This window comes from Patella vulgata, chromosome 4, assembly GCF_932274485.2.
Source record: "Patella vulgata chromosome 4, xgPatVulg1.2, whole genome shotgun sequence".
Classification (NCBI taxonomy): domain Eukaryota; kingdom Metazoa; phylum Mollusca; class Gastropoda; family Patellidae; genus Patella; species Patella vulgata.
This window is the reverse complement of record NC_065882.2, coordinates 51,447,277-51,473,088: the sequence shown is the minus strand read 5'-3', so window position 1 is coordinate 51,473,088 and position 25,812 is coordinate 51,447,277. Positions and strand designations below refer to the sequence as shown.

Here is a 25,812-nt window from a genome sequence, read left to right as displayed (position 1 = left end):
GCCAAACAAATTCTAATGATTCTATGATAATTACTTCATGACTTGTTACTCTTAGTCAGATTTTAATGTATTATAAATGTTTCATTACCGAAAAAAGTAAAAATATGCGACAACTCTTGTTGACTGCCCGGACGATATAGCTGCTGTGGGCGTATGTTTCGTTGCCTGGCAACCTATCTTCTATGCTGCTCGAGCATAACAAAGTGCCACAATCCTTTATTGGTAGCAGAGAAACCTAATGTACTTAGTTTAAATCCAAGCTGGTAGACCTAGCGCTGGTAAATTTAGTGTGTATTAAGCCATGAGAAATTTGATACTTTAGTGCTACATTGAACTATTGAATCTTTAAGTTATTTTATATCAAGTCAACGAGAAATTGTAGTACAGCTTTCTAAATCAGGTGTTTCTTTTAGAATATATTTGGAATTTGCTATAAAATGTGCCAAACAATTTGTTAATCTCTTTTTGTAGGCCTGGATTAACAATTATGCAAAGTAACCTGCATTTATAATTTGTGTGGGGGTTGGGTGATCTAGTGGTTTAACAGTGCACATGCAATCACAAGATCTGTCACTGAGTCAAGTGGCGTTGTTTCGATTCTCTGTTTGTAAGTGACAAGGAGTAGGGTCGTCTGTCCAACCTTGTGCTGTGGGTTTTCTCAAGGTCCTCCACAAACTGCTAAAGACCCCTACGTGCCAGCGAATTATTGAAATAGGATTGAACCATATGTTAGTCCCAAATTGCCCTAGTTTGTATGAGTGGATGTTAAACCCCATTTCTCTCCCTCTCTCTCATATTTGTGTTAAACACATGTGGGGACACAATATTTTGAGTGTGTACAGCCTCAAACTACTTTGAAATTGAGATACCAGTTTGGCACCTTTTTGGCCAAGTTTATATCCACTGGACTACTTCCCATTGTTTCTTGTCATTTTAGGGTATGTAAAAGAAAAACATTTGTCTGATGATTGCACTATTTAATAATAGTTATTACTTTTTAAAATACAGATGACCTTTTTATTTCTGAAGTTGTATTGTTATTTCAAATAATGGTACAGACAATTAAGGTGCCAATAGAAGTTATTTTAAGTTAATCAAAGGACTAACACATGTTGAAGATAATGTACAAGACATTGTGTAATATGTTGATACTGTGTGAGGGTGTTAGTCTGAATGGTGTATCAATATATTACCCAATGTGTATTTGTCCAATATTACTGTCTCACTCTTGACCTTTAAACCATACACAAAGATCACTGTACATATTTACACTTGTTGCCCCACACTACCATTATTCACTGTATTGTATTTAGTCTTTAATAAACATGTGAAAAGAGTGTTTATTTTTGTATATGTCTATTCTCAGGATTTAGTTCAACTTTAACCAACATCTTCTGGAGTAACAGTAAAGAAATCATCAGTTGGATCTAAGTCATATGATGAATTCGTAGGTTTCCTGGATTCATGACCTTTCTTAGACTCCACTTTCATAAGATATTTAGCTGCAACACTTCTTCTTAACATTCTTCGGTGCTAAAAACAAACAAATATTCAAATTATCTAGTCTGTCTTTCAATTTTCTTCAGTAGTAATAAACTAATTTGAGGATAACCAATATAATCTAGGGAAATGAATTATACAATTAATAATTGTTAGTGCTTAGTATAGGAGGGTGTTACCAGGATTGACATAATATTTGCGATCACCAATGTTATTGCATTATATTATACAAAATAAATACCAGCAATTGCCATGCAAGATATGCCCACATTTGGAAGAGATGGATAGAGAACAAACTACAAAATATAACGTGATTTATCGTACAACCAAGGGCCATATTCCAGGAAGTTATTGTCTGAGATTGAAAAGAACTGAGATCTTTGGGATTTAAACATATATTTTAAGTTTCATCAAAATTGGATCAAAATTGTGACCTCTAGCGTGTCCACAACCTTGATATTACATACTTTTACACTATTAATTGCGTTCAAGGAGCAGCCATTTTGTCGTGCAGTTTCGGTCCTATTTTTACGAAATTTGAACTCAACCATCATTATGGTGTAAAAGTGACATATTCGAATGTTGTTTTTAAATTGTATAAAAATAGTGACCTAGAGGGACCATAAACTAAAAACGTTATTTTTTGCACAATCAGGAGCCATAATCCAGGAAGTTACCGTCCATTATGTGCAAATATCAAAGGAGTTGAGATCTTTGGGTTACAAACATACATTTCAAGTTTCATCAAAATCGAATAAAATTATGACCTCTAGAGTGTCCATAACCTAAAAACGTGAATTTTTATACAATCAGGGGCCATAATCCATGAAGTTACGGTCCGACACATGCCAATCTCAAAAGTAACCAAGATCTTTTGGAAATGACCCTATGTTTTATCAAAATCGGATAAAACTTGTGACCTGTAGAGTTTCCACAAAAAATTGTGGACGGACAGATGACATGGGCGATGACAATATACATCCACATGGAAATGTGGGCGTATAATAAAAGACATGATGATCTTAATAACAAGATTTTAATTTTTGTAAACTAAGGTTGATTCTCACCTCATTTGGTGAAGTGTAAGAAGGATTAATATACAATGTTGGTCCTCCAAAACTCCCTTCAAATATTCTAATAGGATTTAATACAAATCTTGGACCTGGAATGGAATAAAAAGGAATTCACAAAATTATCAAAAGACCTGCATTAATTTTTTTTGGTAAAAATCGATGGTTAAGATGCTGCAAAAAACATTTATTTTTTTTTTTTTTAGATCATACAAATATGATCAAACATAGTAGTCAAATTCTAAGATCAGAACAAAAAGATAGGTTACCAGGCAACAAAACATATTCCCCCAGACAGTCGACAAAAGTTGTTGCATATTGTTATATGCCCACATGGAAATGTGCTTGTATATTTCCGTCTTCTGTCGTGCACATTTTCTTGCGAACACATTTTTTATCTAATCATTTGAAATTGATACATTTGTGAGATGAAGAATCCTATTTAATTTCAACAATTTCCCTTAATTCCTTCAAGAGTTATGGTCCTTTGTAGAACCTTCTGAATGACTAAAGTTATCATCCGATCTGTATTAAATTTACATGCATTATTTATTTTAGTAAAACAAAAAAGCCTTTTGAATTTCAGCAATTTCTATTTATAACTTCTACAGTAACGGACCTTGTGAATGCTCTCACAACAAAAGTTATCAACTGCTTGGACAATTTAGCTGCTTTGAGCATAGTTTCATTGCCTGACAACCTATCTTTTTTTTTGTCGGTAATGAAACCATTTACAACACATTCAAATCTGCCATAACTCTGGCAGTAATTAATGGAAAATCAATAGGTTTCTTTTTCTCATGACCTTAAACACTGTGTATAAATTTAAAGTCAATCGGATAGCAGTGACAACAATATACAAACACATTTTTTTAGAAATGAAAACATACCTATTTCAGCTAACGATGCATCTTCTTCTAATATCTGATAATTACGAAACCAAATTCTGTTGTCTACTATTGAGAAATTGAACACATGATCGAAAAATGGTTGACTTTTGGGATGATGATTTGGGACACTAAATATCTGATAATAAAAAAAATCAGTTTTGTATCAAGGTAATAACAAATATTAATGTTACATGTTCTAGCTTAGAAATACTATTATATTGATCACACCCTGCCTCATGCATGACAAAACTGTCTGTCTTTGACCTTTCATTACTATATAGATGGTTAAAAAGCTGCAAAAATAAAATATAGACAAATTTTAACACAGACCTGCGTAAATAATTCCTTTAACAGTTGCCAGTGTTCTTCCTGTTCAAATTCCTATAAAATACAGATATAGTTTAACTCAAAATTACAACAGTAAACTAACAAATGTTATTACTTATTTATAATGAAAACATTTCTTCATCTCACTTTTCAGCTCAGTGGTACATACTGAGGGTGGACATATGCAACTGCTTCTTAAAAATGAAATCAGGTTTTTCGCCCTACTTTCTTTCTATACTAATGAAGATAGACACTTTGCTAGGATGGAAATTTGCTAGTGTAGAAATATAATGGTAAAGAACTCTTCATATTTACCTTACTAAAAGATAAAAGTGGTCTAGAAGCCTTCAAACAATTTCCTGTCATCTTTAGTTCTGACATAGTGTGTACTGAAAAACAAAACAATCCATGAACATAAGTTAGCATAAATCCCAAAACATAAATAAGCATAAATCAGAAACAAGGTCTAACCTTTTAAAACAATTTGTATCATGTATTTTTAAATGCCACCAAGTCTGGTTTATATTTATTCCAAAAAGAGCTTACCATTTTCAACCAGAAATTTAGCAGATGGTCCTCGTGGAACATTAGAAAGCCTGTAAAAAAATACATAATCTTATGTAGTGCAATAAGAAATATATTTCTATTTAAAGTCTATTAAATATTTTTCATTACTTGATCTATTCAGGAACTGTACAAGACTACAAGTGCATTTACTGCAATGAAACCAAGTGGAACATAATATATCAATTTCATATGCCCTTTAACTCATTAAAGAAAAACGCCTATTGATTTTCAATAGTTATGTCCCTTTACTTTGAAGTTTCCATTTGTTGGTATGTTTTTCACATTTCTTGTTAGCATACTAGTGGTTACAAAAACCAATATATCTTTTTGAAATTGATAAGCATTATCTATCTCATTCACACAAAGAATCCTATGGATTATTAATTTCTATCTCGTATAGTTTCCTAACCACACTGTGTCAAGTTCATTAAGATGCTATTGTTGAATCATGCAGTCCCAGGTACTATTTAACAAATAAATGAAAAAGTTTATGTTCATGCTAAAAGTGCTATTCACGATATAATGCAGACTATCTTGTAAATATTATATAAAAATAATGTTACTTACCACATATAAAGATCCATTTTCTTTTTACCTTCAAAATAAATACATTTATTACAATTCTTCATTTCACACATCTAAAAAGAAAAATTACAAATTTACAAATAACAGTAAAACAAACATGTAATAATTTAAAGACTGAATTTTCAATATGAGGAACATTTAGAACAACAAACCACACAATTACAGACTAGGCTTCATAAAGAGAGAGCACAGCTGGAATAACATAAGAAATTCAAACCAATCTCATGAATAGGAAAGCCATAGTATTCAAAGCAAATGTGGGTACAAAAACATTTAAATATAAGGTTACTGGTATATTATTATTTATTTACCTCATTAATAACAAATAATTTATCTTTATTGTCCATCTTTGATTCTGGTTTAGAATGAGGTAACAAGGATCTAAGATCTAACATCAAGTGACGTGATCTGTAACCAATTCCTCTTGAAGAAAGAACAAGCACTCTCTGTTTGTTGATCCATTTTTTCTGAAAGTAAACAAAATGTACATCACATTAGTTATTTTTGCAATTCATATTTTCAATGCAATGTAGGTCTACAAAGGGTATAATGTATTGAATCTGATAGGGTGGTGGTATAGATTTACTTGACCCCTGGGATATGAATACTTGTTACGGCTTAAGTAAATTGGTACTAATGCTTTCCTAGAATCATCAGGACAACATATTTTTTTCATTTACAAAATTTTATTTTGGTATGATGCAAAAGCCTACAAACTTAGGTTGTCAATTGTTTCATTCATAATATAAGACCATGTGATTTAGAGGAACTTTCTTTTTTAACCTGTTTTTCTAATTATAAGTATTATTCATGTACAAACTGATGACACAAAAATAAATACAATCTATTTACGGTACTTAGACATGCAATTACAAATGTAATATATCTATACAAATGTTTAATCAAAATTCTTGTTTGTGCATTCTGTAAGCATTATTATTCACAAGGGCAAGCTGCCAGATGGAACTATATAGTACCCTGCCAAACATAAAAATGTTATCCCTTTAAAAATTAAACACCTCACAATTTTGATATCGAGAAATACCAAAATGGAATCTAATTACGTCACTCATCAGGATAGATCATTTCATACAAGGGGGTGGCAGCTAGGGCTGGTAGAAAATATAGATATTGCTGGCAAAACGTTTTTAGGGATAGATAATTGATAGATTTAAAACATTGATAATCGCGTAATTATAGGTAGTTACGTGTGAGAAGAAATCCACAAGACGATATTATCACAGTATTCTCTACAACCTGTGCTTGGGCCCTGATCGGTAACCATAATTCAACCACATAATTACGTCATACATTGTAGAATTATCTCATATTTGACCAAGAGTAAAAAAACATGAATTAAGCCACAATACAATGTGTTCTGTGAACATGAGAAATCACCATGAGAAATAAAATGGATGCAGAATCCGTTTCAAAGGGAAATAACTACATTTCAATCATAATTATTAATCTAGTTAAAGGCGACAAAGATATGACGGGTCTGTCTTCCAAAAGAAGTTGATTGAGTTTCTTCACCTTGGTTTTCGTGTAGAATACTATTATTTTATGGTCAAATCAATGAAAAAGATTCTACATAATATATACCTTTCTCACTTCTAGTCAGCAAGCTTAAGTGTCCAATATATTTTTCTTAAAAAGCATTGAAGCAGTATAATTTTCAAACTTTTCATGGAGAGGCCTCCCATGTGCCTCCTGAATAAGCACTTTGCATCTTCGGTGCTTGTGGGAGAATCCGTGGACTCTGAAGAAGCATTTTTTCGGCTTTGAAACGAATATATGAGGGTTCACACAGTAGGGTTAGTCCTTTAAGTCTAATACTCTATCCCATCACAACAGACATCCCATCAATCTGATTAAAATACAGATCTATATTTTGTTTGATTTTTATACTTTCTATGGCCTTTACTACATCAAGATCTGACCAGTTGTAGGTGGGAGGTTGCATCAGGGGTCATACATGTACGAGCAGCTTTTGACCCTATGACATTAGACTTTTGATCAACCAATCAGTGTTAATGAATGTTTCTACTGGGATACCCACAGTTCCGTGCTATGCATGCCAAGAACTCGCCGTAACAGATCATTTCCTTGGCTAATCCCTCACATCAATCAGAATGTGGGTTATATAACAAATCTTCCAGATCGTAGTAAAGACAAGTAAAACGAAATTTTGAATTATAAAAAAATGAAACGACAGAAGTCATAACTTAGATCTGTGTTTTAATCAGATTGTCATCCCATCACAACAGTCATGATTTGATTGTAATGGAAATCAAATAAGATCTGCCTTCCTGAATATGATATAGTAACCATGCTTAAGGCCCCCATCAGGGTATTACAGTGACTATTAACATTTAAAACAATCAAAATCAAATATATAAACAAAGGGAGGTAATCACAAAATAAACCCACGTGTTCACAACACGCGTGGATCTAATCGAAACTTCAAAAACTTTTATTGGTGAAAAACATGAACGGATTTTGTTAATAATAGATACCTGTCTTTGGACTGGTTCATTAGAATTAATGACGGGTGGCAAAACTATATCTTCCTTTGGTTTCTTTGCGCTTTCGTCTTGATCTTTATTTTCGTGTTTACGTTTTGCCATTTTGATATTTTTCTGTGCCGAACTAAACTATACTTCCGTTCATAATGTAATAATACTAATGTAAAAATAAAATAAACCTTTTAAAATTAAATATATATCGTCATCTCCAAAAAAAAAATACAGTCTAGTTTCATTTATATATTTAATTACTTTTAAGCCTATGTTTAAAAAAAAAAATGCATCGTGATGCACTGCCTATTGTTTAGTGTGTTTATTATTAATGATTATAATGTGATATTTTGACTAACAAAAATCATGATTTGAACTATATATTAATTTACATAAGAAACATGTTGAACAAATAATTCAGTTCCTCATATAATCATCAGTTATTTGTTTTTTATCTATTCATCCAGCCCATCAGGGAAGCAACTGTACCGCAGTAATTATTTTAGGAAAGGAAAAAAATATTGTTAATTTGTGATATATATCGTTAAAATTACTGTCTAAAAGAATATTTTACACTGAATAGGTTGTCTGCATATTGTATAACCCTGCAATGAACCCTGTAAATTCAGCTACAGGGAGTATCCAGGGCGACAGCGTAGCCACTGTCTCACCTATTGCAAGACCTCCACTCAGAGCACCAAAAGAATCCACAGTGATACAATTACAACAAACTGTAGTAAATAATGGTGTTGTTGGTTCTTCATCAGGTATATTTTAATTAATTTCATCACCAATCATGACAAAAACATGAGTTAGAATTATTAATAATGCCATATTATGCTTTTGGTGTTACAATTAATGATGGGCATGTATTTTCTGTGTCAACCATATTAATATACTATTAGTAGTACGTAGCACGTCATTTCGGTTCCGACACAGACGATCTTTCAAACTCAGTTTGACGACGGATCGGGCGGGCTTTACTTGACGACTTTTCAGACTCGGTCTGGCGACATTTCGGACTTGGATGAATAATTAAAAGACTGTTGAACATTTGTGTGATATATTTGTAACAGCTGTTTTTTTATTTGAGTCCGATAGTTGTTTTGTTTTATTTAATTGATCTGCGATTCTTTAGACCACTAAAAAAAAGATAACAAATTGATCCACTCTAAACCAAGATTTTAGCTATTGAATTTTCTGCCTAACCTCAATCATCATTACTAAAGTCAGTACGATAAAAAACATACATGTAGTCTTGATTATCCATTTCATGATTAAATCAAATCTGAACCTAATACAATAAGCATCGCAGGCTAGCGATGACACCAAGGGTTGATTATGGTCTGGATAAGTTAATTAATGTCTAATTAATAATTTAGATAACATTTCAGGCCTAAAGAAAGACCTGCAATAGGCAGATTTAGCTCTTGTATAATGTATGTTTAACAATGGTAGAATTTACACAAAATATTTAGACAGCAAATGTTAAACTTTCGCAAAAAAGTGTTGATTTTTGGGCACATATGTTGATTTTGGTTTGGCCCTCTTGCAGATGATGATGACAAATACATTTATGATTTCAGATACCAACAATAGCAACATTTCATCAAAATTATCAGTTAAAGCACAGGAATTTATTCCCAAAAGCTATGCAGCTGGAAATGTAAGCATATTTCTATTATTCAAAAGAAGATTCTGAAGCTAACAGTTTTAATTATAACATTTTGAATTTTAGACTGAGCACTGTCTTTGTCCACCATTTTTTTTCTCTCACTTTAAAATTAGTAGTCTGTGCTGTAACGTTCATTGTTTATTGTTTGTTCTGTCTTTGATTTATTGTACCACCTTGATCTATCAGTGAGGGAGGTTGGAGAAGCTTGTGGTATATGGTATGGATGGTCACTAGGAGAATTGAATGTGTTCTGGTTTTAGTATTTTTTATATGTTTGTCCGTGCTGTTTAATTGGTTGTTCTGTTGATCTTTTCAAACATTGTTTATTTAAATATATATTATTGAAAAAATTTATATATGGATTCTATGTTAATGTAGAAAAAATGTATGTGTAAGCTTACAATAAAACGATACTAAATGTATAACTATTAGTAGCTGAAGATTTATTTAGTTAGCTGCGTCAGTCTTGACTCTTTAATGCATTTGTTCATTTTGTAAAGCAGCATTCACACGATACAACCAATCCATACAACTGTTGGATGCAACCGTCACATCCGACCAACTGTTCAGACAAATCGTCGGATGGACAGCTTGTTGTATTGATAGGACCAGTTTTATTCTCATCTGACAGTCTGATGCAATAGCCAATCAAATTGTGTTATATTAGACACCATCATATAGGGTATGACGTCATATCTGACTTGGCAACAAGACTTCCTGATTAAAGATATCTTCTTCTGTCACTTCAAGTACTTTTATGTCCTCTAAATGGATCTAAACCTATCCTGGACTGAATTAGAATATCTAATAACTCTGTATAGGAAGCATGGTCTTTGTGGAACCCGCGGCATCACCACTACACGAAGACGGGGATGGGAAGTGTTGTCTTACTGCCATTTTATTATACGCCCACATTTTCATGTCGACGTATTATGCCGTCGTCCCAGTCCGTCTGTTTATACACAATTTGCTTGTGAACACTCTACAGGTCACAATTTTTATCTGATTTTGGTGAAACTTGAAAATACGTCTATCCCCAAAGATCTCGGTTCCTTTCGATACTGGCATGTATCGGACCATAACTTCATGTATAATGGCCCCTGATTGTACGAAAAATCCGGTTTTTTGCTTGTGGTCACTCTACAGGTCACAATTTTTATCTAATTTTGACAAAACTTGAAAAATAGGTCTATCCCCCAAAGATCTTGGTTCCTTTCAATATTGGCATGTATCGGACCATAACTTCATTGATAATGGCCCCTGATTGTACGAAAAATAACATTTTTTGCTTGTGGACATTCTAGAGGTCACAATTTACATCCGATTTTGATGAAACTTGAAATGCATGTTTGTAACCCAAAGATCTTGATTCCTATCGATATTCGCACATATTGGATCGTAACTTCCTGAATTATGGCCCCTGATTGTACGAAAAATCATGTTTTTAGCTTGTGGTCCTCTAGAGATCACAATTATTATCCGATTTAAAAAAACGTTTGAATATATCGCCGTTACACCCTAATGTGGGTTGAGTTCGAATTTCATGAAACTTGAAATCTACAGTATGTTTATAATCTAAAGATCGTGGTTCCTTTTGATATTTGTGCATTTCAGACCATAACTTTCTGGATTATGACCCCTGATTGTATGAAAAATCGCCATACAACGAATAGAACCATTGTATCGTGTAAACAGTCGTCCAGTATGCTGCATCCGACGGTTGTATGGATTGATTGCATCAATTAAACGCTGCTTTATAGCCACTGGTACTGACTGTCATTTAAGTTGTGGTTACATATTAAAGTGTAAAATATGTCCCTTTTCCTTTAAATTTTGGATTGTTTAAAAGGCCATGGCTACTCTCTTTGGTGCTAAAAAAATGTGCCCTAATGAATCCTAAATTAGTGCTTGCTTTGAATATTTAAGAATCATTTCTTTTTATTTACAATAACTCAAACTTCCCAGTAAAATATTAATTATTCTGTTGTTAATGTTATGCAAAATAATGCATGTAGACTGTATATAATATAATATAATATAATATAATATATATCCTTATTTCAGAAATGTATGTGGTAAATTTTTTTTTACTTACGCTTTTTTTTTCATTGTATCTTAGACATCAAGCTTATCACAAGTTAATGAAGCAAATAAATCTCTTTCTGCAAGTGCCCCAATTTTCGTCCCCAGACAGTCGGCATACAATCAAGGTTATCAGGTAGTAGAAATTGTTTCATTTCTACGATCATTTTCTGCCACATTGTCCGTCAGTCTGTCCAACATTTCTGTAGATGCTGTAACTACATTTTTTAAAAATTTACAGGGATTGAAAAAAATTTGATCTCAAATTTCAGAGTTATCTTCCTGTTTCCGTCCTGTGTTATGAAATTTTGTAAACTCATGACAAGATAGACTGGACGACTTTGCTGATGATATGTTTCAAAATATATCTGGTATAATTTTTCTTTTCATTAGCTTTTATAGATTTATTAATATTTAAAGTAGCTAAGTCTCTAACTCAGTATTATCCAAAGTCTTCGACATTGAAAACACAAATTATTTGTCAATTTAAATCAACATTGAAGTTTAGATCTTACAGTGAAAAGATGGCCTCGGATAGCCAATATTTAAGACAAAATAAACATTTCACCATGGGTACACAAATCGTATACCAGAATGAGTTTCAGCGTCATTTGTAAAAAAGAGACTCCAAGAACGAGGCTAGACATACATGTATTTCACAAGTCATGTTAATTGGCCACGCCATATTCTTATCTGGAGAGCATGATGTGCAATAAATACTATCGGTGTAGACTGGAATAACCAGACACTAGAGATTACCATTCGATTGAGACTTCTGGCTTATTTCGCCGAACAGAACTGATAGGAAATTAAAATAAGAGTACAAACAAAAATGATTGAATGTAAATCAGTTTATATACATTCATATTACATTATTATATGTGTTGTGGCCCATTTGTGTCAATTTCTAGGTCCCAAATATTGGCAATTTAGCTACTTTTTATACACCCACATTTTCATGTGGACGTATATTGTTGTCGCCCCCGTCCGTCCACAATTGTTTGTGAACACTCTAGAGGTCACAATTTTTATCCGATTTCAACGAAACTTGAAATATAGGTTTATCACTCTAAGATCTCGGTTCCTTTCGATATTGGCATGTATCTGACTGTAACTTCATGGATTATGGCCCTTGATTGTATGAAAAATCATGTTTTTAGCTGTGAACACTGTAGAGGTCGCAATTTTTATCCGATTTGGTTTAAATTATAACCCAAAGATCTCAGTTCCTTTCGATATTCGCGCATATCGGACCATAACTTCCTGAATTATGGGCCCTGATTGTACGAAAAATCTCGTTTTTAGCTTTTGGACCCTATAGAGGTAATAATTTTTATCCGATTTAAAAAAAACATTTCAGTATATCACCGTTACACCCTAAGGTTGGCTGAGTTGTGGGCCCTATAGAGGTCATAATTTTTATCCAATTTAAAAAAACGTTTCAGTATATCACCCCTTAGGATGGCTGAGTTCGAATTTTGTGAAAATCGGACCAAAACTGACTGACAAAATGACCGCCCATCGTTCTCAAATAGCGTATATCAAGGTTGTGGACCCTATAGAGGTCAAAATTTTTATCCGATTTTGTTGAAACTTGAAATGTAAGTTTATAACCCAAAGATCTCATTTCCTTTTGATATTCGCGTATATCGGACCGTATCTTCCTGAATTATGGCCCCTGATTGTACAAAAAATCATGTTTTTAGCTTGTGGACCCTATAGGGGTCATAATTTTTATCCGATTTAAAAAAAACGTTTTAGTATATCACCGTTACACCCTAAGGATGGCTGAGTTCGAATTTAGTGAAAATCGGACCAAAGCTGACAGATAAATGGCTGCCCCTCGTACGCAAATATTGTAAATATATGGTATATCAAGGTTTTGGTCCCTCAAGAGAGAGGACACAATTTTGATCCGATTTTGATCTTGGTTCCTTTCAATATTCATGCATATCGGATCGTAACTTCCTGAATTATGGCCCTTGATTGTACGAAGAAACACTTCTTTTTTTGAGCTTGTTGTCTGTCCATCTCTTGCAAAATGTGGGTGTATCTTGCATGCCAACCGCTTGTATATAATCAATAAGAGTTGATAAATATAACAACTTGATATGACTCAAAAATACTTAGGCAGGACAAACTATAACAATTAACAATTGTATTGCCTTTACAATTATTTAAAGTTGGAATTACGTGTACTCACAGGTCTGTCATCATTGATACTGTCAATGTTTAAATGTGTAATTTTAATTTTACTTTGATTTTGTTGCAGAATTACAATACAACTACCACAAATGATTCTCATATCTACAATCCTGTAATGGAAGAATTTTATAAGACCATTACCATTTTAACATCACAACCAGGAAATGTAGAGGAATATATGAATCGTTTGTATGAATACTTACAACCTGTAAAGAGTAAAGATATATTAGATAATATCATTAATTCCCTTTACGATCAGGTATATTAAAACTTCAAATAGATTTTCTCTTGATTTGTGTACTGTATACTGAGACTGATGGTGCCTTCCTTCAAGAATGTGATTGTATTAGTCACTGGACGACTTGTAAATGATGTTTAATACACTCTACCATTGGTTCCAACTCGGAACCATAGTTCTTGTTGTGGTTCTTTTCTTGAAACTTGCAGGGATTGTTTATTTAATACCGTGTAATGAAAAATCCTATCGAAATTCAAATATCAGAGTTTCAGAATTGTCTTTCCATTTACCTTCGGACTTATATGAAATCTCATGAACGTGATACAGGACAAAGTTCTAAATTGAAAATTTTAAAACTAGGTGGGATTGTTCATTATTGTATAAGGAATAACTCTATCGAATATTGGATCGTAAATTATGCAGGAGTCCTGTGATTAGGCACTGAAAGCAAGACTTTGTGCATTTATATCATAAAATCTATATGGATCTTCTAATACAGATAACAATTTTTTTATTTCAGTGTATAGCTGAACCAAATTTTCGATATACTGGTGCTAGAATCTGTCAACATATCTGTAAACATTTAAACAATCATCCAGTTTTCAAGGATTTTAGAACTTCACTTCTAAAAAGGTAGGACGTCATGCAATTTCTATGCCACAGATTAAAACAGAACAAGCCTTGTAGCAACCATTTAAAATAATTTGTGTGGGTTGGGAAGCTTGCAGAATATAAGATTTAAGAGAGAGAGAATTAACAGCTTCATATAATGTAATAGTAATACAATAGGTACCGGTACTGTAATGAAAAATGAATATATTGAAAATTTCAGCCTAAATTGGTCGCATGACAGGTCATATTCAGGATTGTCAAGTACCATTGTCACAATAGTCAACAAAGTCACAATTTTCAATTCTTCTATCGGCAGTCTTTGTGAGTGGCAGTCATATTATTTAACAAAGATATGGAGGGCATTGTCTAATCAACTGAACATCACAGACATCTGATGTTCTAGAGAGTTCATTAAAGGGCTTGTCATGTGATTTAGCTCTTACATAATGCCAATTAAAATGATATGAACTCTTTTTTATTTGGGTGTCATGATTTGATTAATTTAAGGCAATAAATAAGGAGCCACAAAATGATTGTTTATTGAAATTTATGCATTACTCTACTCTTGTCTAAAATGAGGGGCATATTGTAATCTTTGAGCCACAGAGGCTTCATAATCTTAACCTGTGTTGACCCAAAAAGTTCATTGGGATTTTTGTGGTGCAAGATGGAGTGCCTGGCAATGTACAACCTACTGAGGTCCTTGGCAGTTTTAATTCAATACAAGAGCAAGCTGTAGTGCTGCTGTGCGTGTAAAACTTCCCTCATAGCATATGCCTGTCTTTAATAGCTCAGTCGGAGCAGAATAGTAGGACGAAACTCCATTCCACTTCATTTATTTCATTTATTGTAATAATTGTAATAATGTAAGTAAATCACCCTTTAATGATAACACCATTGTTATATTATCAACAACTGTAGTCTAAATGATCACCATTGATTATTTTATTGTTTGTAGGGGTGTTAAATTTGACAATACCACTGTTTTATCCATACTTTATTTGATGTTGATATTCATCACATTCATTTCTTGTTATAAATCTGGTCAATTTTTTATGGAAGACAATAGATTGTTGGTAAAGATGGATATCTGCATACCTAGTTACAGAATACATGTATCAAAATATACGATTTTGTTTATAAAAGTTTACAATTTGAATGTTAGACATGTTTCTTTTCCAGATGCAAGGTAGATTATGACAAACGAGAATCCCTATTACTAGATCAACAAACATCTTCTCGAGTGTATGGTTTAGCAATGTTCATGTCAGAATTATTTCTTAATGTTGAAGTGAGTGAAGGCCTTTACTTTGTTAAAATCAGTGCCTAAGTTCTTGGTCATCTAAATATGGATGTTAGTTGACCAAAAAATGACTGAACAAGTCTGAGTGGATTTTTAAATATTTGAAGTAGATTGTGTCAGTTTGGACCGCCCCAAGCTTTTTGTCGATATTTTATGTCATCTCAAATCTTGTCAATAATAAGGATGGTGGGATAGTCGAATGGTTAGCGCGTGTGCGGTGTATCATAAGGTCTGGAAGGAGTAGGGTCATATGTTCAACCTCGTGGGTTTTCTCTGGTTTCCTCCCACTGCTAAAGAGCCCTTTCGGATGGGACGAAACCGTTCCAAATCTAGGGCGCCATCCACAATCCCACCCCACAGTGAATGTCAGTGAAATACTGGCTCGAACATAGAATGTTTTGCCTATATAGTTGTTTGCCAATCGTTACCTCAACAAAAAGCAGTTTTATTCAAGTTGACATAAAGTTAATGTCATATTATGATTGTTATTGATTTTTGTCAACTTTAGAGAAGTGACTATATAGCACTGAGCAACCTGAAGTGGAGGTCTGTAACTGACGACTTTTTTTCCCATAGGCGCAAAATAAATTCAGGTAATTTGGGACTGAATCTGAGGGCACTTTGTCTCACGAAGCTGCTTACTCGGTTTAAATCTGCTTCTGGTGATAGTAGTGGCCAAGTGAAAATGCTCTGCTGATCAATTTGATAAAAAGCATGTTTGAAAAAGTTGATAGATACGGTATATGTTTTCTTGAATAGCATTTTTTTTTTTTCAGAATGTACAAGCAGGTAGAGTAGAAAAATTTAATGTTTTAGGAACTGGTTTGATTGATATTACGTTGAGTTTACTAGCCTATCCCACCAAAGATAACATCAAGTGTGCTGTGCAGTTGCTCAAGGTACTAGTATACAGTGTGTATGACTGTTATATTATATTACATGATTTTCCCCCCCCCCCCCAAAAAAAATACGGTCAGGTGATTAGATTATGTTCCTATGTCAATATCATGGATACTTGTCATGTTTTTTATTATTTATTCCCTAACGTTTCTAGCTTAATTACTGATTAAGGTTCTGGAAAATAGTTTTCTTATGTGCAGAAAGCCACACCGTTGAGTTAACCGTAAACCAGATTATGTATGTTCCTATGACAATGTCATGGATACCTCTCATGTTTTTTATTATTTAATCCCCAACATTTCTAGATACACCTCAATATATTCCATTTTCAGTTCACGTGTACCGGCTTCACGGTCATAATTCATGATGTCTAAGCATTATTAATAACTTGTCAAAAGGCATGCCAGAATTCAACTTATTACCAGGTCTTGATGTTTGTTATTCACGCCTGTGACAAGCCTGAAGTTTTCATGCCCAAATTGACCTAATTGCATAATTAACTTAATTTACAGGAAAACTATATTTGTGAAGATAGCTTTAGAAAGTCGTATGACTCGTATCAAAGTTTGTTCTCTTTAATCTCTTTCCCACAGAACTTTCAGTAGTGGCACTTCTACTACTTTCATGTATTTTTTATTTTTTATTCAGCTTGCTGGTGCTGCTATAGAAGATATACCTGATTCACAAATTCAATCTGTTTTTGATAGATTATCACAGTTACAAGTTTCAGATGTTCATGAGTAAGTTATGTTGAATTTGTAGGGAGAATTGTTTGATTTTATCAAACATTCTGAGGGAAATATGAAAGTTTTCTGAAATAGAGTAGTCTGTATTATGTTTTATATTTGGTCTATTATGTAACAATTATGGCACAGTTTAATGACCAAGAAAGCTTATGCATACATTATACTGACTTTACAAATATTATTGTCCCCCGCCTTTTGAAGAAAGCAGAAAACTATTAAAATGGGTTCGTCCGTCTGTCTGTCACACTTTTTGGGACACAATAACTCTCCTTCTAATTGAGCTAGAAAGTTCAAACTTAGGTCAATGCCTTGATGGAGTTCGAAGATGATGAGCATTTTCTGCTTAGGGTAAGCATAGATAGGCAATTTAATTGGTTGATGCTTTGGGACACACAATAACTTTAGTTCTCATTAAGTGAGAGTGATGAAACTTGGTGTATAGTTTCATTACATCAATACCTTGACTAGGTTTGATAATGAGCATTTTCTGCTCATGGTAAGCAGAGTGATAAGCATCTTGATTGGCCGAGACTTTTGAACACAATAACTCTCCTTCTAATTGAGCTAGAAAGTTCAGACTTGGTGTAAGTGTTTATTAGGTGAATGCCTTGATGGAGTTCGAAGATGAGAATTTTCTGCCTAGGGTAAGCAGAGATAAGCAATTTGATTGGTTGATACTTTGGAACACAATAACTCTCCTTCTAATTGAGTTAGAATGTTCAGTTTGATTTTTTGATACTTTTGAAAAAAATAAATGTGCGATTAATTAATATGTGTCATCTATTTATTTTGGGATTTCATCGATTGACATCAGCCTCACTGTTTTTATGTTCTCACTTTTATCATATTTCGGAAAGAACTGTTGATATTGTGTTTCCAACCAAATGAACTGACCAAAATTTGTCTCTTTTTTTCTGAATATAATTGTTGTGTTTGAGATGTCATTCATTCTGGGAAATTTTGCAGAAGATTAAATATCTGCTCTACAGAAAAAATTACTACAACATCATTAGATAACTAGTATTTTCCTAGACTGGTGGCCAGTGACAATATTAATATTATGATAGTTACAGCGGATTGAGACCACCCTCAAATAGAGTCAGTCAAGATGCATTGTTCCGTCCACCCAACTGCAGTTTTGAAAATGTAATGTTATATTTGTAGGAATGCTAAGTTTATGATAAAGTCTGTGATTGATCTTCGCAGTAATAATTGGGGAAGAGGAGAGTCCACTTCTTCATCAACAGACGGTCTTGATGCTAGTATGGGAGATCTTAACTTAGCTAACAATGTTTTAGAGGTAAAAATTCAGTTTAAGTAAATTAAATTATGTGCTAAATCTTGTATTTGAGATATCCAAAAAATAAACTACAGAAAAATTAAAGATGATTTGTTAAAGTTATTCAGTCAAATACATTGTGGTTCTTAATACGAAAGTAAAACATTAATTGTTAACTAAAAGTAGTATGTCTTGTTACTTCCCATTGACCCAGAAAATATGAACAGGTCATGCGGTCCTCATCGAGTGATACAGCGTATCTGAGAACCAAAATATATTTTTTTATATGGCAAAATGTGTATGTTCATGAGACAACGTCTATTGACTAACATAATTACTTTCATTGTTTGTTATTGCACTTCAAGCTAAAAATTCTTGTTGACACTCTAAAGGCTACAGTAATCATCCAAGTGCCTCAACCTCCGTGGACTGCTCAAACAATTTAGTTGTTGGGGAGACCAGGCATATATTAATAAATAGGTAGTGTGGACCCTTTCATATTGAATGAATACAAATATTATGTTGATTTTTTAATGAACGTTTCTCTTTTTGTTTTATTAGTGTGAACCGGTGTTTTTCGATGCAAAAGGTCAACGTATTACTCGTGCTGAAGCTGGTTATCAAGATGAAGCAGATGAAGAATCAGACTATATGTTAAATGAAGAAGAAGAATTAGATTATTTACAATGGGCACAGGAAAATGGTATGGGAGATGGTGGTCAGTATCCAGAGTGGTCTTATGATGGGTATAATTTAGCAGGAGATGGATATAACTTGCCAGAGGAGTATGGTGACAATGACCCAGAATGCACACCTGAAGTCATGGAGGCTTATGAACAATATCTTAAAAATAATCCAAGTTAATATGTTTAAACCATGGTGTAATTGAAATATGGCTGTGAGAGATCAGAAAATTCTTTTTAAAAAAAACCTAAATTACTCATGAAAAATTTCTACTTCTAGCCATTGTTTTGGAAATGGTTAAGATTTTTCATTTCATCACAAAAAAATGTCATTTTACATTTTACAGGTAAACAAATGGCTAATCATGCAGGATTTTATATTCATTCATTTCATGTTAGTGCTAATTTAATTTTCATTATTTCAAATACTGACATCCATCTCTTTACACTTTTGTAGCAAAATTTACTTGACTAATGATAATAGAAAAAAAGGGCTTACAAAGGACGTAAGAAAGTCTTGCTCATTTGGACTGTTTTTAGTCTCAACTTAACATAATCTAATGGTGGCTGTATAACTTGCTGATCATATCGACATTGATACTCTTTTTAGTCTATTGAACTAGTGGCATTATGAAAGTTAATGACAGCATTTAAATAAATTTTGTTTAAAAACTTTCCACACACATTCATTATGTAAATGGCAGAACCAGAACTGCCTAGCATTTGTCAATTGGAAAAGGTAGGTCTGGGAATGCTGTATTGACTGGCGGTATTGATGATGTCACTAATGCATTCTTTATTTAAGGGGCGCTTAGAATAGCTGTCATCATTATCTATCTTTTGTTAGGATATAGAATCTCCTTTAAACAATTTGATACAACTGTTTGCCAAATAGTCTGTATTCATTTATATTTTAGCAGTCATTTCATCATCCTAAAGTCATCATGATAAAACATCAAATCCGTCTTCAAAAAGTTACAAGTATTAATTAATTATTGATGTGAATGTTTTATGATATTAATTTTGTGTTTAAATTACAATGCCTTAAGATTATTTATCTCAAATAATATTAAAGATATATTCCTTTAACTTGGCAGGTCCTAATGGTGTCACTGTAATCCAAGGTTTTGTTAAAAAAAAGAGAAAAAAAAATTCTTCTGTTAGCTGTTATGAGTAATCTGTCTAAAAGTGTCTGATAGAATATTGAATTATCTCAGCACATCCTAATTACTGGCTGAGATCATCATGCCTCAGCCCCTAAATGCACACATTTTATTTTTCCAGTTCATCAGAAATATATGTATGTTTTAAGAGGTGAAGAGAATTAACCGCTAGGGAATATATCTTTCTGAATTGTAAGAGAGACTGCTGAAGTATTTCTAATGATGGTGGAGTACATGTATTTTTATGTATATATGTTGGCAAAAAAAATTGTTCTGTGTTTTGTATATCTGGAAACAAATCAAGTTCTGTAAGAACCATATGATTTATGTCCAGGGGAATGCTCACTAGTCCATAGGGTAGGGTTAATGTTATTGTGGTGGTTGAATGGTCTCTTGGCCTTCAGTAGATTCTGCTGGTTCATATGATACCACTATTTATAGTATGTAGTACAGCGGGCTTATGGATGAATGAACCTGTGGACTAGTGAACTCATTCCTCTAAAAGTTAAGAATTCATTTGTTTCATATTTTCATTGAATATAAAAGTGCTAAACATGATTATTATATTATTTATTATTCTTGTGTTTGATCATGCTAGTGATTTTTCATGGAAAATTGTTTTGAGAATGTTTCAAAAACATAAATTGTTTGATTGTATCAGAGCATACATGTAGTAAGATTTTATTATGTCATTCATGCATTTCTTTTTATTAACATGGTTTAATGATGAAAATTGCAGTATGGAAAATACTTGTATAAATGATGAAGTTCTAAGCCTCAATGATCCCTGTCGACTTCCATAGTATAAAAAAAACATATTGGTAATGTCAAACTTTTTTTTAAAATTTTTTTTATTGTATGTGAACTAATAGTAGACATTGGCCACTAATTTTACCAAAGTTAAAAATAGATTGAAATGTATTAGTTAGTCTTAGTGCTTTTGTAATAGAAATATGTTGAACTTACAATTGGAAAAGCAGATTATACCTTTTCATCTCTGCTAAAAATGGCAAGAAGCAGGGAGCTCTGCTGTCTGCCCCTCTGTTTATGCCACTGATAATGAACATTTAGCTAGGTTTAAACAGTAAGAATAAAATCAATGTTGATGTATAATAATATTTAATGTAAATTATGAATGATATTGTTGTACATACAAATAGTGCTCTATACAGTTATATTCTTCAAAGGTATTTATTATGTTAATTGGACAATAAATCTAAATTGTTGAGATACTATATTTGATGCTAAAATAATATATTTTTGTGGGGTTTTTGAAAGTGCATGCAAATATAGTGGTTGGCGGGAGGGAAAGACATCTTTATGTTATTGAAGGCTTATTAAGTCTGTAATTAAAGTTTGTTCTTCATGAGAAACATGTATATTTTCAGATGAAACTAAGTTTTCAGGATGAAATAAATGATCTAATTTTCATTTAAGGAATACATCTTTTAATAAACATATCTTTCATTTGTTACAATCACAATATATGTATCATTTTTCTCAGATTTGTTAAGTCAACTTGTTCCTAAAACTTATCGTTTAAATTGAAGTAATAATAAACATTTCTTATGAGTAGTTGTTACAAAGTGCTCAAAAGGATGTCACAAACTTTGAGTTATTCAAAGAAAAATGATACAAGTCACAAGGTCTTATTTATTGTTAGGCTTTCTTTTTTTCTGGATTGTAGAAAACGGTTATATAAGATAATTATGTAGCTACCGGTACTAAAATCAACTTAAAAAAAAAACAACTTCCAGATGTCTTTAGTCGAATGGTAGCCTACACTAAATTAAAGATTGCACTTGTGATGTCACATGACTGTGGAATCAGAACTAGCAATTGTCATTTGGGAAGGGTAGAAACATGATTTACAGATTATTTCAACACACAAAATAACCAGCAAACCTGAATAGACAGTTTTAATCTTGGGGGTGCTATATTGATTGATCTATTATTATTGATGACATCACTAATGCATTCTTTAATTAGGGGTATCATTTGTTACAGATGGCTCATCTCCTTTAACATCGGCAAAAAACTGATAAGATATTTTATTTGATAAATTAGTTGGATGATTATTTCCACTTTTCGCCATTGTTGTATGTTGCGGGGAATGGGATATTGTAAAACGTTAATTAAAACAAATTCTTTTTAAACTCCCAGGCCACACCAAATGTTAGTTTAATTAACTTTAACCTCAGAGTACATGTCAAAATAAAAAAAAACAATAGAAAAAGGTTATTTTGCCATTAGTTTGACATTCTTCCAAATAGAATATGAAATATCTTTTTGGTGGTGGTTGCAATTTTAAACAATTCATTCTTTCATGTGTGTCATTAATTTTCGAAATTTTTAATAAATTCAAACTATGTTAAATTTCTTGATACTTGCTAAAAATTGGATCTCATTTGTATAATAATAATCATAGTAATAGCTAGACCTGTGGCTGTGACACAGCTATGATGGGTTTCACTGGCACCATTTGGTTTTTTAACCAGAAGATTGTAAGCTTAATTAAAACATCAAGAATTAATATGCCTTCTTTAAAATGAATAATAAAGTAAATTTTGATGATTAAAATCTATAAAAATCTGTTTTAAGATTGTTCTTAAAAAGTTTCGCTAGTTTTTTTCTTTTTCTACGCCCACATTGAAATGTGGTTGTATATTGTCGTCGGCCTGGTCCGTCAATTGGTTCCGCGTCCACATTTGCTTGTGTATGCTCTAGAGGCTAAAGTTAATATCTGATTGACTTTAAATTTATACACAGTCATGAGGCGAAGAAGCCTATTGATTTCCAACGATTTCCGATAATTACTGCCAGAGTTATGGCCCTTGATCACTTTGAAAAATCTTGTGGACGCTCTAGAGGCTAAAGTTAATATCCAATTTATACACAGTGTTTAAGGTCATGAGATGAAGAAGCCTATCAATCTTGACCAATTTCCGATAATTACTGGCAGAATTATGGCCCTTGATCACTTGGAAAAATCTTGCGGAAGCCGTTAAGACTAAAGTTAATATCTGATTTCACTATAAATTTATACACAGTGTTTAAGGTAACTAGACGAAGAAGCCTATCAATTTTCACTGATTCCCGATAATTACTGCCAGAGTTATGGCTCTTGACCACTCTGAAAAATCTTGTGGACTCTATAAAGGTTAAAGTTAATATTCGATTGACTATAAATATATACACAGTGTTTAAGATCATGAGACGAAGAAGCCTATCGATTTCCACTGATTGCTGATAATTACTGCCAGATTTATGGACTTGATCACTTTGAAAAATCTTGTGGACACTCTAAAGGCTATAGTTAATATCCGATTCACTGATTTCCGATAATTACTGTCAGAGTTATGGCTCTTGATCACTTTGAAATATCTTGTTGACGCTCTAGACGCAAAATTTATACACAATGTTTAAGGTCATGAAACAAAGAAGTCTATTGATTTTCAACTATTTCCGATAATTACTGCGAGGATTATGGCCCTTGACCTCTTTGAACAATCTTACATGTAGAAGCTCTAGAGTCTAAAGTTAATATCTGATTGACTTTAAATTTATGCACAGTGTTTAAGGTCACAAGACGAAGAAAACTATTAGTTTTCAACGATTTCCGATAATTACTGCCAAAGTTATGGCCCTTGATCACTTTGAAGATGAAGAAGCCTGTCAAATTTCAATGATTTCCAATGATTATGGAAATTGATATTAAATGTTTTGTATGCTAAATGTTAGAATAGAGCAGAACTAGAAGCTAAATGGGTTGTTACTCATAATCATATTTTAGTGTGTTGTAAATGTTTTCATTTCTGACAAAAGAAAAAAAATATGTGACAACCCTTAGCTGCTGTGGGTGTATGTTTCGTTGCCTGGCAACCTATCTTTTTGATATGATGTTCCATAAAAATGGTGCTACAGATGCAAACGACCTTTCTTCTAATACTGATGTACATTTTGGAGATACATACTGGTGATTCAACCCAGATTGAAGATTAGGTATATATTGTTATAAGATGGACAAGTAGCTTGACCAGACAGGATCATATAACTAGGTTTGGCACAATGTTTTTAACTCTATACAATAAGTAACAGGCAACCAGTGTAATTCATTTAATTAATACTCTGGCAACATGTTGTCTGATGCAGATTTTCAAACAATATGAGCTGTCCAAGTTGGGTTGTGATTTATTTGTTCCAGCTGAAAATATAATGGGTGAAGGGTTAAACTGAAGAAAATTTACCACAATGGATGGATAAAAAAAGAATTACTGTTCCTTATTATCATAAAGAATATCCTTTATGTTATTATGTAATTAATAAATAAAAAAAATCAATATACAATATTAAAGATTAATGTAATAAAAAAAAACATTTTCCTCTGTATTTTGGATACTGCTGTTAATTGTATTATAAATAATAAAATACCAAAAACATGGAAACTGATGTTTGTTGATTGTGTAAAATAGTGTAGGCTACTTTCTTTTTTAACTGACACCAGCCAACTGCTTGGGAAAAGGTTTATTTTACCCAAGTGCCTATTCTTACCAAGCAGATTTTAGCAAAAATTCTTTCATACAGAATCAATGAATCCTGAATGTTGGTTTGGGAGCCATGGTGGCTCAGTGAGTAAGGCGCTGCCTCACTAACAAGGACGTTCATGATTTGATCCCGGTATTGGTCGAGAAAGTTTCACAAAATTTTCCAGCGTTTTCTTGTGTCAGTGGTGCAAGACAGAGAGTCTAGCATGAAACAGTGTCTAGTTGTTCGGTTGGGATCAAAAACAACAGTTTGTGTAATGTGTACACATTGGCATAAACATAAAAGAACCCAGCTGGAATTTGAAATAAGAGTAGGCTGTTGTGCCATTGTTCTGGCAAAATTTCCCTCATAGACCACTGCATGATGTATGTCTGTCTTCATTAACCCAGTTGGTGCAGAACAGCAGTAAGTTAAACACACAATTTTATTTCATTTGAATGTTGGATCATATAAGTGTTTTTTTAAAGGACAATATTGTTGTCGGGCATTATAACATATGTGATAGAACTGGGCTGAACTGGCTAAACATGTTCCAAATATAATTTTAACACAAAGATCATTGCTAGATAGATGCGTTGGGAAGCTTTCAAGAAAGGAAAATGATGAACGCAAAAGGAAAAAATGAGTTATCCTTCTATATAACTGACTGATGTGACGAGTGATAACATACACAGGCGAATTTCTGCTCACTAATAATTCCTTCCAAGACCAAAAGTTGTTATGTGAGGCTTCATAACGCATCTATCGAAGCAATGATCTCTGTGTTAAAATTATATTTGGAACATGTTTAACCAGTTCTATCACATAATTATGTGAAAATGACTGACACCAATATTGTCCTTTAATCCTTCAGGGTTAAACTGTTTACCCCAAATAATAGGATAGCAGAATACTTGAGACTAAAATGTATTGTGTTTTCTGTTCTT

General features: G+C 32.9%; 2 protein-coding genes across 4 annotated transcripts; one reads left to right on the top strand and one right to left on the bottom strand.

Annotated features, from left to right (window-relative positions):
- Positions 1-956: 956 nt before the first annotated feature.
- Positions 957-8,129, bottom strand: LOC126819412 (ribosome biogenesis protein BRX1 homolog). The gene is made up of 10 exons (XM_050547422.2): positions 8,030-8,129; positions 7,456-7,621; positions 5,251-5,406; positions 4,922-4,992; positions 4,334-4,383; positions 4,103-4,176; positions 3,791-3,841; positions 3,461-3,596; positions 2,568-2,662; positions 957-1,533 (listed from the first exon to the last, which is right to left on the bottom strand). The coding sequence occupies exons 2-10, from the start codon at positions 7,564-7,566 to the stop codon at positions 1,381-1,383; spliced, it is 897 nt and encodes a 298-aa protein (XP_050403379.1). The 5' UTR covers positions 7,567-7,621; positions 8,030-8,129; the 3' UTR covers positions 957-1,380.
- Positions 7,940-24,786, top strand: LOC126819411 (polyadenylate-binding protein-interacting protein 1). Of its 3 annotated transcripts, XM_050547419.2 has the most exons (10): positions 7,940-8,222; positions 9,042-9,121; positions 11,250-11,348; positions 13,485-13,676; positions 14,176-14,288; positions 15,450-15,558; positions 16,347-16,469; positions 17,119-17,210; positions 18,381-18,516; positions 19,057-24,786. In XM_050547419.2, exons 1-10 carry the CDS (start codon positions 8,066-8,068, stop codon positions 19,357-19,359), a joined length of 1,404 nt encoding a protein of 467 aa, XP_050403376.1. In that variant the 5' UTR covers positions 7,940-8,065; the 3' UTR covers positions 19,360-24,786. The 3 variants fall into 3 exon arrangements, with proteins under 3 accessions (XP_050403376.1, XP_050403377.1, XP_050403378.1); XM_050547420.2 differs by lacking the exon at positions 11,250-11,348; XM_050547421.1 differs by lacking the exons at positions 7,940-8,222; positions 9,042-9,121; positions 11,250-11,348 and adding an exon at positions 11,486-11,583.
- Positions 24,787-25,812: the final 1,026 nt, after the last annotated feature.

Excerpts from the sequence above, each read along its gene's own strand:
- LOC126819412 (XM_050547422.2), bottom strand. The coding sequence starts at position 7,566 with ATGGCAAAACGTAAACACGAAAATAAAGATCAAGACGAAAGCGCAAAG. Across the intron at positions 4,384-4,921 it reads AAAATGGATCTTTATATGTG|GCTTTCTAATGTTCCACGAG; the intron begins GTAAGTAACATT and ends ATTTTTTTACAG. Across the intron at positions 3,842-4,102 it reads CACTTTTATCTTTTAGTAAG|GAATTTGAACAGGAAGAACA; the intron begins GTAAATATGAAG and ends TGTATTTTATAG.
- LOC126819411 (XM_050547419.2), top strand. The coding sequence starts at position 8,066 with ATGAACCCTGTAAATTCAGCTACAGGGAGTATCCAGGGCGACAGCGTA. Across the intron at positions 13,677-14,175 it reads TTAATTCCCTTTACGATCAG|TGTATAGCTGAACCAAATTT; the intron begins GTATATTAAAAC and ends TTTTTATTTCAG. Across the intron at positions 17,211-18,380 it reads CAAGTTTCAGATGTTCATGA|GAATGCTAAGTTTATGATAA; the intron begins GTAAGTTATGTT and ends TTATATTTGTAG.